The 16,137-nt window shown below is 53.5% G+C and overlaps 1 protein-coding gene across 3 annotated transcripts in view; it reads right to left on the bottom strand.

Moving 5' to 3' along the window:
• The window catches only part of KCND3 (potassium voltage-gated channel subfamily D member 3), a 229,721-nt gene extending 214,192 nt beyond the window's left edge, over positions 1-15,529 (bottom strand). For 2 of the 3 annotated variants that reach the window (XM_082380122.1, XM_082380124.1), the window contains exons 1-2: positions 15,047-15,529; positions 7,123-8,300 (exon numbers count right to left, since the gene is read on the bottom strand). In XM_082380122.1, the coding sequence (XP_082236248.1) occupies positions 7,123-8,228 (1,106 nt within the window). In that variant the 5' untranslated portion in view covers positions 8,229-8,300; positions 15,047-15,529. Of the gene's footprint in view, positions 1-7,122; positions 8,301-14,212; positions 14,924-15,046 lie in introns of those variants that run through there. The other variant, XM_082380123.1, reaches the window with a different exon arrangement.
• Positions 15,530-16,137: the final 608 nt, after the last annotated feature.

Below are 16,137 nucleotides of genomic sequence, written 5' to 3'. Positions count from 1 at the left end.
GCAATTTGAACTGTTGGATCGGAAGAGCAATCTAATGTGGTGACTCTGGTGTGAAGAATGTCAAAACTCACATCCCACCCATGGGAATTCACCTCTCCCTCCTCCGTAGCCCTGAAGCCCTCCACTTGCCCCTCTGTGCCGGCAGCTACCACAGCTGCTGACTCTGAGACTGGCCTCTCCCTTTCAGTTTCTGAGCCAAGATCGTCCCCGCATGGTGGTGCCCAGCCCTTGGCAGGTGCTAGGGAAATTCTGCCTGGGTTGAAGACAACCTCAATCAGGTGCAGATGCTGCCACTGACTGCCAGTTCAGCCCAGCCCTGCTCTCAGCTGGCCATCCAGCTCGGCCTATGGGGCTTGTCCGTTCTGTGCCAGAGTCTGGGAGCTATCCTGCAGGCCCTTGAGGCCTCTTCTTGTGAAATGTTTCTCCCAGCGGTGGAGGTCTTTAGGAACATGTCTTCAGGCCAGTTCTCTGCCATGGGAGCTGGTGAAGCTTTCAGCTGGCAGGCTGACAGCAGGACCAGCATGTGTGTCGTGTGGCCTCTACCTTCAAATTAATGCGGAATCTCTCCCTTCTCCCCTCTCCACTGCCACCACCACCCTAGATCCCAGCCACCATCATCTCCTGCCCGGATTATTGTGGTAGCTTCTCCCATACAATATATTCACTACCCAGTACCCAGAGGGATCCTTTTAAGACATGAGTCAGGTCTACTCAAAACTCTCCAGTGGCTTCCCATTCTAAGCAGATTAGTGAAAGGCAAAGGGCCAAGTCCTTGAGGTGATCATAAGGGCCCTGCATGAGCTGCTTCCCGCTACCTGCTCTTGGGGCTGGACCATAAGCGCCTTCTTGCCCTTCCAAGAATAGTGCACCAAGGCCCCTCCTGCCTAATGGCCTTTGCATTTGCTGTTCCGTCTGCCTGGAATGCTCTTCCCCAAGAAAGCCACATTCCTTCAGGTCTCTGTTCAAATGTAACCTTATCTGAGAGGCCTATCTTAACCTTCTCATCTAAAATAGCAACTCTCCCTTGCTCTACCCCGTCTCACACTCAGCACCCCCAATTTCTCACATCATGCTTTATTTTTCTCTGCAGCATGAATTGCTGTCTGATAGGACACATGTATGTATGTATGTATTTTTCTATTTACTGTCTGTTTTCCTCCACTAGAATGTAAGCTCCACTGGATCAGGGGCTGTTTTCTTTGATGCTGTATCCCCAGAGCCTAGTAGCTACTCAAATATCTGTTGAATAAATAATCGAATGGAGGGATACTTCATGGGTAGGGGGGCTTATTTATGGCTCTCTTTGTGCTCCTCCTTGCCCCAGAGTCTGCAGTGGGAAGCCTGGCCAAGTAGCCAATAGTGAAAGACAAAGGCTTCAACTTCCCTTGCAAGAAAGCCCCAAATCTGTTAGGCTGACGTCAGAACCAGAGAATGCCCTGCTTGGTCTCCCCATCTCCACCCACCCGCAAATATCCTGTCGGACATGACCATATAACCAACATTCAGATAGCACTTTCATTGGTTCTCACAATGGGCAGGAGATGGTTAACAAGTGAGAAGATTGAAGATGGGTAAGCTGGGGTACAAACCTGTTTGGTTGAACAGATATATATGGAGGCCTAATACATACCAGACCCTGTGCTAGGCATGGATCATACCACGATCTTTGGAATAGAGACCTGCCCTTGAGGAGCTCATATCCTGGGGGAAAGACACATACACATATAAAGTTAACAAAATGTGGCAACTGGCAAGACAGAGGTATGCAGGGGCTGCAGTGGGAGGCGGGAGGAGGCGCACGGAGCTCCTGGAGGGCTGGGAAGGTCTCCTGGAGGAGACGACGTGGGCTGTCTCGAAGGGTGACGGGGGTTAGCCAGACACAGAGCAGAGTGAGGGGTAGTCTCTGGGTGATGGGAGGAGTGTGAGTAAAAGCCTCTTTTCTGACCTTGGTCTACTGCTCTTCCCACCCTCTCTTGTTTTGGTTCAAAGGAAGAGAACTGAGTCTCATTCAATTCATTTTGTCTGTACCTTATGTAGGGCTGACATGCCATCATAGTGCCTGTGTATTCTCAGAGCCTACCATGCTGCCCGGTACACAGGAGGCACTCAGTAAATGTTGAATGAATGAATGATTCCTTGTTGGGATGCAGGTTTCTACTCTTAGGAATTTCAGCACCAGAAAACTGTTGGTTAAGAAATGTCAAACCGGGCTTCCCTGGTGGTGCAGTGGTTAGGAATCTGCCTGCCAATGCAGGGGACATGGGTTCGTGCCCTGGTCTGGGAAGATCCCACATGCCGCGGAGCGGTCGGGCCCGTGAGCCACAGCTACTGAGCCTGTGCGTCTGGAGCCTGTGCTCCGCAACGGGAGGGGCCGCGACAGTGAGAGGCCCGCGCACCGCGATGAAGAGTGGCCCCCGCTCTCCGCAACTGGAGAAAGCCCTTGCACAGAAATGAAGACCCAACACAGCCAAAAATAAATAAATTAATTAATTAATTAAAAAAAAAAAAAGTCAAACCAAGAAAAGACCCTGAGGTCATTTATTCCCAGTAAGTGCACTCTGATCAAATCTCCCTGGGCAGGGACCCACCACCGTCAAAGGTGGCCACCATTTGGCCAGTGTCCCACACCAAGGCATTTGGAAGGTGGGAGGAGGGTTGGTGGGCCCCCCAGAGGCAGCGAATGATGGTGCAGCCAGAATTTCAGGAATTGAAGGGTTAACAAAACCACACCTCTGGTTGTCTCCACTGGGGGAGCCTGATCAAGTACCCCATTCTGTGGAGTGCCTGTGCTGCTCTCCAAGGCTGGGCTCCCAGTCTCCGGAAACCTCAGGCAGGACCCTTCCGGGATTATGCTTTAAAGGGAAATGCAAATCATCTGGAGGCTGCTTTTGCTTGGAAGAAGTAAAAATCGATTCTGTTTTCGTTAAAGTGATTTTTGGACAGTCAAAAGCTCTCTCATCTCAGGACACGGCGTGAAGACAGGCTGCCGGTCTCAATTACATAGCCAAGCCAACCGGGCAGCAGCAGGCCACCTCATCAGGAGCGACGCTGCTCCTCTGTTCCCTGCCCTTCCCGGGTCGAACTCCCCCTCCCTAAGATATCCAAGAGCAGCCCCACCCCATCCAGGCCTGGAGCTGGTCCTCCGTGGCCCTGCGGATGCTTGCTCACAAAGCTTTCCTCCCCTCTTCCCCACGCCCCACGTGAGCTTCACCCACGGACTGGCCCAGGCAGTCCGCCCAATGGCGATGTCAAGCAAAGTCAAATAAAATGAAGAGGGAAAATCTGCTTTGAAAAAGTCTGTGACATATAATACATTCCCAAACTCGATGTGCTGGTCTTATTTAATATTGGGAGTTCTGTATTATCCCTTCCCTCTGTTAACTGAGATAATTGAGGATTTATTTTATTTACAGCATCCATTATGAGCACAGAAATTAATCCTTTAATGGTGAATGTGGGAACTCAGCTGTCAAGGGGGCACAAGGGAACCCTGGGCTGGGCACAGGTGGCTTTCCCACCAGCAAAGGAGGTGGCAAAGGAAAGCCATCCTCAAGCGTTGGTGGCAGCTGGGCTGTTATTGTCCTGTGTGCTTCAGGTATTTTGAGAAATTAAATAAATGGGAATAATTGGCCCCAGGAGATCCCTCCCTGGAGGACACCTGAAACTCATCAGCGGATCCTGGGAAAGCAGGCAGAGATGGCAACCAGAGCCAGGAAGAGCGAACTCCTTCACTCGGCACATCAGCGCTCGGCCAGTCAGTCAGCTCTGCTCTGCGAAGCAACTCAAGACAGTCTCTCCAGACTGGAAATAGGAAGCAAGGGAAGGCTTGGGCGGGGACGGTCTGGAGACTGGAAGAATTGCTGGGAATTGTTGGAAGCAACTGGACAGAACATGGAACGAGGCAGAACACTGGCCCTTGGTATCGCACAGCCACTTGGGGCTCAAATGCCAGTGAAGAGAAAGCAAAAGACAGGCTTTCTGGAATGGTCGAACAAGCTTACAACTAGCCAGTGAATGAGCTCAGGACAGAAACCAGCCAAGGAGAGGAAAGGTTTCCAGGGTCTGGTGGGTAAGACCTCCAATAAGGGCAAGAAGACCCACACAATGCAGCAGAGCACGCCGGTCAGGGGGGACCACACACCGGGTGAAGGTTGCCGTCCTCTCTCCCTGGGGCCAGGGCTGGGGCAGACACAAATCTTGGGTCCACCCTAGAGAGAGGAAAGGCGGGTCTGGAAGGGACTGAGAACCGTATCAGGACCAAGCAAATGGAAAAGGAGCCCCATTCGCATTGCCCCATCCATTTAAAAGTGTTTTTTGCCAAACACCGGCTGTGTATAGCCGAGCAGTGAGCCTGGTGATGGTTCCCACTGCCAACTCAGGTCAAAGTCAAAGCAGCCCAATCCAGCATTGGGCGACACCAGCCAGGGTGGAAGGGAAGAAAAAGCCTGCTTTCCCGTTACTTAACTGAGGTTAAGGAAGATGTAACTAAAAGGCTTCTTTTCTTGTTCTTGCCCGTGAGTCTTCCCTCGCCGAGGCTAGACGTCTTGATGCACGGGGAAGGGAAGGGTGAGGAGTCCACAGTGCTCACAGTCAGGGGGAGCATGCTCCTTCCCACGCAGGTATCCTGCCCTTCCTCTTTGTCTCACTCTCTGGCAGAGTCTTCTTGCTTTGCCGCTCCCGCATTCCCAAAAATAAATGTGAAGCCATGACTGTCCACCCCCTGACACTGGACTCGACCTTGATTCTACAGAGTGAAGGCTAAAGGAAATCACTGGTCTCCCCAATGACAGTAAAACACTGGATTTTGCCATGAAAGCAGCCATTAACTTCCAAGGCAGAACTTAAACTGGCCAGAAGGAAATGTTTTATTTATAAATTCCCTGTGTGCCTAGTGAGGTGTCTGTAGTACTCACTGCACTGATGCTTTCTTTCTTCAATAGTGATATGACTAGAATAGACTATGACACCCTGAGGCCATAATAAAAAAAATAACTCTGAAGGGCTGATTTCCACCTACGGGTCCTGATGGTACGGAAACAAGTAGAGGGGGGAATGAGAAGAGAAAGGGTCCTGGAGACAGCCAGACTGGTATTTGCAAAGCAGCACTGCCCCTTAGCAGCTATGTGACTACAGGTATTCACTTAACCTCTCTGAGCCTCGGCTGCTGCATCTTCAGAGTTGTATAGAATTTTTCCTACCCTGCAAGGCTATTGCGAAGACTTGAAGAGATAACATGTGCAAAGTGCTCAGCACACTGCTGAAACATAGTAGACACACATAGGCTGTTATACGAATAAAAAGTAACGGGCAGGTGGTCCCTGAAGTTTCCACTGATCTCCTCTGAAACGGTCCCACTGTAACTCTGACACCCATCCGTCTGTCCTGTTTTCTCCCCATGGTGGTCCTGAGGCATCACTCTGGTGTCATGAGTCCTACCAAGGGGCACTTGAGGGCACTGGACAGTCAGAGCCATGTCAGAGCGCAGCCATGGAGGTCCTGGCTGTGGGAGCGGTCCCTTTCAGGAAAGCGAAGGGATGGTCAGGTTAGCACAGAAGCAGCAAATGTGCTTCCTTCTCCATGACACGTGGCCAGTTCTCCAGCCCATTTTAATCCCTAAATATTCCACTGTGCCAGGAAGCCACATCCACCCGCTGAGCCAAGAGAGGCAAGGTCAAAGGACCAGACTTTCTTGCCCATCTGGGTGGGAGCAGCTATTTGGAGGCTGCGTGTGTGTTGGAAAGGGAGGAAGGGGCAGGGTGGACTCTGTCAGATGGACAGAGGTGAATGGAATGCCCCCATCGTGGACAGTGACACCCCTCGCCCTCCCCCTTGCTACTCCCTCCCATGTGGCAGAATGACAAATGTAATCATTTTAAAAGGTCCCATCACCTGCTCAGTCATTCCCAATAAGCACATGCGGCGCTATGGAAAAACCGATACCAGTGTCACAGGGTTTCAGCCAGGAAAAAAAAAAAATCGAATCACCAGAACGCCACGAACCGAATTGTCAAACACCAAATAAAAAGCTTCATGAATTCTCCATCAGCAATATAATGCTTCCTGGCCTAAGCAAATATAGACCCAGCATATGAATCGTGAAGGGATTCTGCATTAGCCTCAACGAGTTGCAATGGCTGAAGCAGCAACCCCTAAGAAATACACGTCTCCGTAAAGCTGCCTTCATTGGCCCTAATCCTGTTAGGGTGAGGATTGTAATCTGCTTCCTCACCCTCCATCCTCTGATGGAAATCTTCACATCCCAGTACCGCAAATACATTTTGGTGACCTCAGCTGCAGAGGGGACCTCGGGGAGATGGAAGAGACAGAGTCACCTGTGACCTCGCTGAGCGCCTCTCCCTCCCTCTGATGATATTGCTGCCACTGTGTCTGACCACATGATCCATTCAGAACATCTCACAATCACCCAGGAAGGCCGCATCATTCCATCACAGAGTCAGGCTGAGAAAGCAAGACTGCTGTTCCTTCAGTGAGAAAAAACAAATCAGGTGCCCCACTTTGCAGAAAACCCAAGTTCAGAGTCCCTTAGAGAAAGTCTGTTTAGAGCTACTGAACCCTTGAGCATCTGTGGCAACAGAGAAGAAAAGTAAGGCAAAAGAGAAAACAGCCTGCAAATACATGACAAAGGAGAAATGCAGGAAGGATCCAAAAAGAGTGTTCTAGGTGTCTTCTGTTAATGGAAATCTGTACCCTCCTGACAACACTCGCTGAACTTCTCACTGTCTTCTTCCTTCCTGCTACGCCGTTTTTCTCCTCAAGGCAGCCCTTGCAAGCACAGATGCATATAAGCATGCAGCAATCACCACTCACCTCTCCCTCACCACACACACATACACAGAAGGCATGGCTGAAAAAAATAAATGGTGATTTAATTTTCCGTGTTTTGTAAAATACATGCCCCCCCCCAAAAGAAAACTCAATTCCGAGACTTCTGTCCTCCCCAAGCAAATCATTCATGTGCCTTCCTCTTCTGATGAGGGGCTTCCCTTGCTCCTACAACTTGGAGAAGCGACTCCATCCTCCTCTACCCAATCCTGATACCATCCAAAGCGTCATCGTCAATCCAACCTCCGCCCTTCTCCAGTCCAACAGAGCAGGACTTACCCCAGTGTGGTCATGGTGACGATGGTGTACCAAAAAGAGGCCGGGATGCTCGTGAACTTGCTGGCGGAGGAGCCCTTCTCGGCATAAAACATCACAGTGGCAAAGATGATGATGGCCATGGTGAGGGAGAAGAGGAGGAAGCCGAGCTCAGAGGCACAGCTCTTCAGGGTGTAGCCCAGGATCCGCAAGCCCTGGGAGTGGCGGGAGAACTTGAAGATCCTGAAGACGCGGAAGACCCGAAGCGTGACGAAGGCGCCCGACACGTCCTCATTGTTGGTCATTACCAGGCCGATGTAGTAGGGCATGATGGCCACCACGTCGATGATACTCATCACGCTGCGGATGAAGCGGTAGCGGCTGGGCGCCGCGAACAGCCGGAGGAGGTACTCCACCGTGAAGATCATGACGCAGGCGGTGTCCAGACAAAAGAAGGCCACCGAGTAGCGCTCGCCACACGGCAGCTCCTTGCTCCCCGGCACCGTGCCACACGGCACCGTCTCCACCACGTTGGTGATGACCGAGACGGCAATGAAGAAGCCAGTCACGTAGTAGAAGACCAAGGCCAGCGTGCTGGTGTGCGGGTTCTCGAAGGCCCGCCACATGGTCTGGCGGAAGCTGAGGGAGGGCATGGACTCCTGGTTGTTCTCCGAGTCGTTGTCGTCCATGAGCCTCTCGGCGTTCTCCCTCTTGCGGTCCTTGTACTCCTCGTAACAGCAGTCGCCAATGATCTCGGGCAGGATGCCATAGAAAGCCAGCTCGTCGTCGTAGGCGGAGATGCACTCGTAGCGCGGGTAGTGCAGCTTGCCTGTGCGGTAGAAGTTGAGGACGCAGCGGAACACTTCTGGGTCCCGGTCGAAGAAGTACTCCTTGGTGTCCTCGTTGAAGAAGAACTCCTTCTCCGTGCTGCCCAGCAGTGTGTCTGGGTAGCGCTCCAGCGTGGTCCGCCACGTCTGGAACCTCCGCCCGCTCACGTTGAGGACGATCAGTTCATCCTGCCGCTTGTTCTTGTCTGCGGGGGCGAGGGGCATGGGGCAGTTGGCCACCGGCATCCACCCAATGGCCGCAGCCCGCGCAAAAGGCAGCCAGGCTGCGACTCCGGCCGCCATGGTGACTCCAGCTCTTGGGCGGCCACTGCTCCGCCACCCCACACACCAGCTTGAGAGTTAGTTCAGCGACCCCTGGAGACAGGAAGAGAGAGCGGAGAACCAGTGAGTCCCTGATTGGCCCCCCGGTGGGAAATGGGACACATGGAAGGGTCATCGGTAAGTGAAAGAGCAAAAGTCTGGAAGGCAAATTAATGGAACTGAAGTCACCACCAGAGAGAGGGGACTTGATTCTTTCCCCTCCCTTCGCCGGGAGAGCACCTAGCACCCACCGGGCCGTGCAGCAGTGTGGGATCACCAGAATTTGTTGACTGCCTGACAAACTGTCAAGTTCCAAGAGGGCTCAGGAGCATTTGGAGGGAAAGCGTCTTTAGCAGAAAGATCTGGAAAGACGTGGGTAATAATCAGCTCCGAAAGGTTATGGCATTATTACGAATTTAAATTGGGAGAGGGTAAATGAGTTCTCATTAAATTAATTTAAAAGTGGGATAAACATGCTAATTTTTATTTCTCTCTTCACCCACTAGGGTAATCAGGAATGGCATGTGGATGAGGGAGATCAGGTAAACACATTCTTTCCACTCTTCATGGGTGAGGAGGCTGGGGCTGCCCAGGTCTGGACAATTCTCTGAGATGGCAGGTGACCACAGTAGACCCAGGATCTGGTGGAGTTCTTTCCCCGAGTCCCATGGAGAAGGCTGACTCTGGTGGAGGGCTACTCTGGGACATCCAGCAACCTCGTGTCTAATCACGCCCTCAGAGCCATAATAGAAAGATGTGGCAGAAGCTGTGGAGCCGGGGTTCCTCCCCCACCTGGCAAAGGACTCTTGGATTCTTGGTTCACCTGCCTTCCATGCATTGTCCCTCTCCCTCCCAGAGGAAGCTGATCCACGCTTATTGCCATCTCCAGACTCCTCGCCTCCCGTCTCCATCTGCCCACCATCCATAACTCCCTCGGGTTATATAACAATACTCTTTCCCAAGCCAGCCTCTTTCACCTGGCCTCTCTCCACCCTCAGAGATTCCCCCAGGGCTGGGCCACCTCGGCCCTTCACTCACTGCTCTCTGAGCCACGCTGAGTACACACTTCCCCATCACCTGCGTGGATGGAGGGAACAGTGGCGCGGAGAATTATATTTGGCTTTGGGAAACAGATTTACCTTCCCAAATCTGGCTTTTTAAAGATGATAGTGAAATGACTCTGCAATCCCAAATGTATACCATCTGTGGGGAGACATGTGGTGACACAGAAACACGCGTAACAGCAACAGGAAGTTGTTTGGGGTTGACACTCATTTTCTCAAATCCTAAACTGATCACACAGAACCAATCCAGACTCAGAATTATTTGGACCCTCTGGAATTCAGCTGGTTTAAAGAAATGAGGCAGAGGGTGAGTCTTGTAATGGGATTTGATCTTCATCTTTCCTTGTAACTCTGCTTGCTTCTCCTGGCTCCCAACTCTTCTAGGTTTTCCAGATCTCTACCCCCTCTCATTCCTGAGCCACCACGGACTTTCCCACCTGGATGCCTCTGAAACTGGACAGGTGTCAGCTGAGTCTACCTCCCTGCAAAAAAGCTGCTCTCCACCTTTTGTTCACAGCATTCCTAACCCCGGGCCTGTCGCCTTGGCCATCTTCTTCACTGCTCCACCCAAAGAGGTGCCAAATAATAAGACAGGAGCTCTACTGGCCTCATTAAGGCCTCACTTCCTTCAGGCCTCCTTCCCACTGGCCTGCTTGTCTCTCATCTCCCCCCCTCCCCGACCCTGTTTCTCCTGTTCCCAGTAAATTCATTCTTCTCAGGGTAATCTCCCTAAGCAAGATTTCCCCACAGCCTACAAAATCAAGTCCGAACTCTTTGGCGGCATTCTGGCATTTCCATAAACGGATCCTGGTTTATCATTCCAGCCCCATGTCCCACGCACCCATCCTAGACCACAGACGGGCTCATGCGCAGCCCTTGTGCGTTCTGTCTGTGGGCACTCTTCCTTTCTGTTGGGAATATCCTTCCCCTTCACCCAGCCCTCCTGTTAGAATACCACGTGTGCCTCACTCTCTCTGTGATGCGCCTTCCTCTCCCCACTCTGAAATTCTCTCCTCCTTTGGGCTCTCGGCACTTTGTTTGCCCCTCTTCCCTAGCACCTATCACCCTCTCGCCTGGATTACAGACACTCTCTGAGTGTCTTATTAATCATCATGGCCAACAATAATTGAGCACTGACTCTATGCCAGGCACTGCACTGTCTCCTGTGGATCATCTCATGTAATCCTCACCGCAACCCCAGGAAGAAGCCTGAAATTCAGCAGTCTGCCAGCTGGAAAGGGGCAGAATGGGGATCCCACCCCAGGCAGTCTGACCCCACACCACATGCCCTGAGGTGCTGTGCTACACTGCTTCTCAAGGTCTTCCTGTAAGAAGAACAGTAGCTGATGTTTACTGAGGGCAGACTGCCAGCCAGCACAGTACTGCATGCTTACATGGACCACCTCAATCCACCCCACCAACAGCCCTAGGGGGCAGACACCACTGTCGTCCCCATTTTGCAGGTGAGGAAGATGAAGTATGAGGAGGTATAACTGGCTAAAGGATGTAATAAATAGGCAGAGAGATTTAAACCCAGGCAGTTTCAACGTGGAGTTCGAGGGTATAGCCATGTCTCTTCCCTGCTTTCCCCATCCCACACTAAGCTCCTTAAGGGTAAAGGCCATGATGCCTCAACATTTACAGGACAACTCAGGAGGCAGTGTAGTCGGTGCTCAACCTACTGATGGTAGGTGGGAACCCAGATTATATAGATGTCGTTTGCAGTCCATCGATTTTACTCCATGCCGTGCCTGTCAGGGGTTTTCAAGGGTGGGCATTCTCTCTGCAAACACTCAGTAAACTCTGAAGATAGATCTGAATAAAATGAACCCAATTTAAGTGCCTCTGACTTCCTGTGGCTCTCAGTGGAGTTTTCCCAAGGAGCCAATCTCTGCCTCAGTTTCCCCCTCTTCGTGCTAAGGAGCATATTCACAGGTCCCTCTGCTTCCTCATAAAGGGAGGTTGATTCAGGTGTCACAGTAGGCATCAGGAATGACAATGACATTCCTCTAAATGTCACCACTCAGAGAAGAGTAAAACAGCGCAGGCCTGATGAGTTCTTGATTACGGGAACTGAGGAAAGAACAGGGGGATCATTCATCCACGGCAGTGAGTAATCCGCATGCCACTGATGCTGCTGATAGAAGACTTGGGAACACATCCTGTGCATTTTATATCTTTCTTCAAGAAATTTACCCTTATAGCTCCCTGTACTTCCTTAAGGTTACTGGGAGAATTTGTAGTCCCTAAGCACACACTTAGCTAGCTTTTCTAAGGAGCAAGGGAAGTTTGGGAAGCTAGCCTACAATTTAAACATTGGTGACAAGAGAATTCCAATTCAGATTTAGCCAACATTTACTGATCACTGACCGTGCAGTGGGCACTGGTTTAAGCACTTTTACAGCAACAGTTAATTAATCCCACAAAAATCCTATGACGGGGCATTTATGCTGACAAGTTTCAGAAAAGGAGCTGAGACTCCTTCAAGGTGACTGTGCTCCATGTATATGGGAGTTGACGATTCTCCAATAGGCCACCGATCAGCTCACTGCCACATGGCTTTCTTGACCTAGGTATCGTCAGATACTGATGTCCCCATGGAAGACAGCAGGATGTATACTCCCCTCACCCTGTCCCCAGGCAGCAGAAAGCATGGATCTTGATGCCCCGCACTCCAGTTCCAATTCTCTCCTGAACTTGTGGAAGCGAGCCACCATTACCCTCCGGGCCTCACAACCCTCATCTGTCAAATGAGATAACTGGACAAGAAAGTGACAAGGAGATCTTTAGCTCAAATAATCCTGGATTCTACTGGATCCAGGACATCAAGCCTGTAGCTCAGGTCTCGCTGAGACCTCTCCATGGCAGTCGCCCCTGCAAAGCAGGGAGTAGAGCATCTGGGTTTGTTGCTGTGGGGACAGAGTTAGTCTGAGTCTCCTTTTAGAGGGCAGTTCTGGGAATGCCTGATGAGGCTAGTGCCCAGAAAAGGGCACACAACCTGCATTGCTTAGAACTCAAGGCAATCAAAGGCCCAGTTCATCCACAGAACCCCTGGCCACCCCTCTGGAGGGTAAAGAGGGCCAGGCTCCAGACCCTGGGCCCTGGACCTCTGACTATTAACATTCCCGCTTTATCCCAGAATGGAGCTCAGAAAGGCAGGAACTTGAGGGGTTCCAGTGGCAAAGAGTAAGAGACCACTGAGCCCAGAGGTACCCTGCAGCACCCTGCTTGGGCCAGATATGCAGCTGTACACCCTGAGAGGGTGGTGCCCAGTCCTGTTTCACCCTGACTCCCAAACCTCACTGCCTGCCACCTTCCTCTACCAAGCTGAGCCCCATCACCTTACGCTCTCCACCCCATGCCAATCTCCTCTTCTCCAAGGGCCCTGGGTATTTTACCAACTGCTCTCAGATGAATAATTGAGAGCTGGGGTAGGAAGAACAGTCCCTCTCTATCTATCATAAAAGCCTCTGGTCCCAAGGCCAAACTTTGACGCCATGCATTAATCCAGGACAATCTTCCAAAAGAAGGCCAGGCAAGAGCTAGGCTGTCTCCAGAGCTTCGAGCCCTGTTCCCCTGGTAAAAGGTACCAAAAAGGGAGGAATTACCCCATTGCTACTTTCTGTGTGAGTGTGTATGTGTGTGTGTGTGTGTGTGTGTGTGTGTGTGTGTGAGTTTTGAAGGGGAGGAAAAGTGTCCCCACCAGATACCATGCCTACGGCCATACCAGCCATACCCTCCACACAAACCCTGTTGGCATGACCCGGCTCAAGCAGGGCTTCTCCAAGGCCATCACCACAGCGCTCACCCCCTGATGGGCACCAACACTTACTGGAGCCGACCTGGGTATGAATTCCTGCAACAGGCACAACAGTGCGGCCCCATTTCCAGCCAATGGCACTGCACAGGCCTCAAATGCCAAGGTTTTACTAGGACGTGGACGCCTTACAAATGAAAAATCTGAAGCTATTTTTGTTTTTGGCAGAAGGGTTTGACAGTGGGAAAGATGGAGGTGGGGGGAGGATGGGGAAGAGACATTTAAAACAGGTGAGTGCTGAAATGACACAGGCAAAAAAAAAAAAAAAAAAAAAAAAAATCCTGGAAAAGGGAAACATATTCGCCTGCTGTAAAAAGGCAGCCCTGTTAACCAACTTCTCTGGAGGAGGTAGAGGGCCAAACGTGGGCAAAGTGACCAGGCAGCCTGTCCTGGGGATCGACACCTAACCTGAGCACAGGCACAAGGCAACAAAAATGTCATGTCACCAAGGTCTGCCCTTCAGTGACCTCGGCAGAGAGCTGGGTGTGGAGAGGCTCTGGAAACTTTTACTTTCCACAATTTTACGACACATCGCTCAGTCCAGAATAGGGCCAGTCTGGGGGAGGAGAAGGTCCTGACAACTCAGGGGGCATTCTCCTGTGCCCACAGGGTTTGCATAAGCAGGCATGAAACTGACAGGGTTCCAAGCTGGGGATCTTGGGGTACAGGCCTCGGATACACACAGAGCTCCTCTTCTCTGGCACTGCCGCTCCTAGGCTGGCCAGGGCACTTTCCTGAACTCTTGATTTTTCCTCCAGCCTCTTCAACAGTGAAAGGGAACAAGCCACTAATCTTTCTTCCTCTGGGGGTCCCTTGTGTACTTGCATTTTATTGCATTCAAGTAGAGACAAGGAAAAATAAACACATCTATTCCCACCCCTGTGCCAACATGTCCACATGGGGAAAGATACACATGTTTTGCACTGAATTCGTGCTGGCCCAGGCTCCCTTTCTACAGACATTAAATATCCAGGTTCCCTTGAAGTAATGGTACAAAAAAGCGCAAACCTAACCATCACTGTACATTCATGCAAAATACACCATGCACCACATAGCAACCAGGTCTTAAATAGATCGCATTGTACCTAGGATCGCGAGAAAGTTCAGGCACCCTCTCCTAAGAAATACAACCGAGCCTTCTCTTGGCTATCAGATTCCAGGTCCGGAACCTCAGCCTGTTGCTGACATATCACGGCTGCCCAGGATAAAAGCAGAACATCTTGGACTCGATTCAAATGTCAACACTAAGCAAGTGCAGGAATTTAGTTGATTCCAGGTAACTTCTCTGCCCAGTCCCTTCAGCGCCTCATCCCCAGTGTAAACATCTCGCAAAGTGAGTCTTTCGGAACGGCCTCCCCCGGGCCGCGTTGGCCCACGGTGTCACTCAGAGATCTTCCCCGAGCTCGCAGGGTGGAAGCGGCGTCGGACAGGACCAGATGTGCGAGCCCCCAGCCTCTGGTAGGCACACCGCCGGATCGCCCGGCTGGAGAACTTTCTGAAGCGCCCCAAACTGCTCCCTGCTTCCACCCTCAGCCATTTCTCTCCTTCTCCCCTCACAAGGAGCGGGGGACAGAGCGATCCGTCGCCACCTGCCGCCGGATCCAGTGGCGCTGCCTCTGGCACCCCCGAGGGAAGGCAGGCCAATGGAAGGAGGGCAGAGGTTCACAACCCCACCTCCAAACCTCACAGCGCCTAGCTGCCCCGGAGGTGGCTCCGCAGCCCAAGGGAACCGACGCCCCCGGGCCGGCTGCCTGCTCCCCCACGGCGCCAGCCCCACCCCCAATCCTTCCGGCGCCCCAGCGCCCACCCACCCGGGTGCAGGAGTGGGAGGGTGCCGCGTGGGCAGCCGGAGCAACAGGCGTGGGAGCAGCGCTCCTCGCACTTCCTGGCTCCTGAAGGCTCGGTCGCTTCCCTCTTACCTTCGGCGAAGCGAGCCCCGGGCCCCGCACCCCGCGCCTCGCGCGCGCGAGGAAGCTGAGGCCGGGAGCCGGGGGCCGCGGAGGCGCCGAGCACCCAGCAGCGCGGGGAAGCGCCCAGCAGCCGCGGCTCGCGCCGCTCCTCCTCGCCGGCGAAGTCTCTCTCGCTCCCTCCCTGGCTCGGTCCGTTCGTGCGTCTGTCTGTCCGTGGGGCCCTCCCTCCGCCGCCGCCGCCGCTCCAGCCCCGGCTCGGCAGCGCGTTCCCTCCCCGCCTCGCCGCTCCGCTCTCGGGCTCGCGGGCTCGCGGGCTCCCTCGCTCGCGCCCTGCCCCCGCCGCTGCTGGCGCCGCGCGGAGAGGAGCCCGGCGGGCCACCGGCTGCCTGGCGAGGTCCCTCTCCCGAAGGGGGAGGTGGTGGGGGCGCGGCGCGGGCGGGGCGGAGAGGAGAGTCCGGGGGAGGCGGCGAGGCTGCGCCCTCGTCTCCCTACCGATTCCCGGCGGCCGAGCGGCTCCAGGCCGAGCTCGAGAGCTCGGGGCCGCCAGGCAGCGAAGGGAGAGATGAGGACCCGGAGGCTCGCCGCGGGAGGGTGCCCAGGGCGAGGGCGTGCTAGGGGGAGTGACTCCCCGTGAGAGGGTGTGTGTGTGTGTGTGTGTGTGTGTGTGTGTGTGTGTGTGTAGAGGGGCGCGCGCGTGAGCGAGGGTGGGGGGCAGGGAGACGAGGCAGAGCCTGGTGCGTCTCCCCAGGCCAGTGGAGGAATCCTAGGGTGTGCCTGGAGGTGGTGGAGTGTGCCGACGCGGGTGTGAGCGCGTGTGCCCGCGAGGGTGGGCCGGGGGTGAGCGTGGCAAGGTGAGCGCGGCCTGGGGGTGGGGGCGGAGCGGGGAGTAGGCGTGAGTGTGAGCTCGGGGGCGTGTGTGCTGGGGACCCGGGGAGAGGTGGAAGGGAGCTCCAGTGTGTGCGCGCGTGGGGTGTGTGTGGACCCAGCTGGGTGTCTCTCACCGACTGTCCACGAGACACCAGCACTTGCTTGCGGCCGAGCCCTGCCACCTGGGGAGGTGGAGCCCGACACCGCGCAAGCTTCGTGGCTCGCCGCGGCTC

This window comes from Balaenoptera borealis (assembly GCF_965194805.1).
Source record: "Balaenoptera borealis genome assembly, chromosome: 1".
Lineage (NCBI taxonomy): Eukaryota > Metazoa > Chordata > Mammalia > Artiodactyla > Balaenopteridae > Balaenoptera > Balaenoptera borealis.
This window is presented reverse-complemented; position numbering and strand designations above follow the sequence as displayed.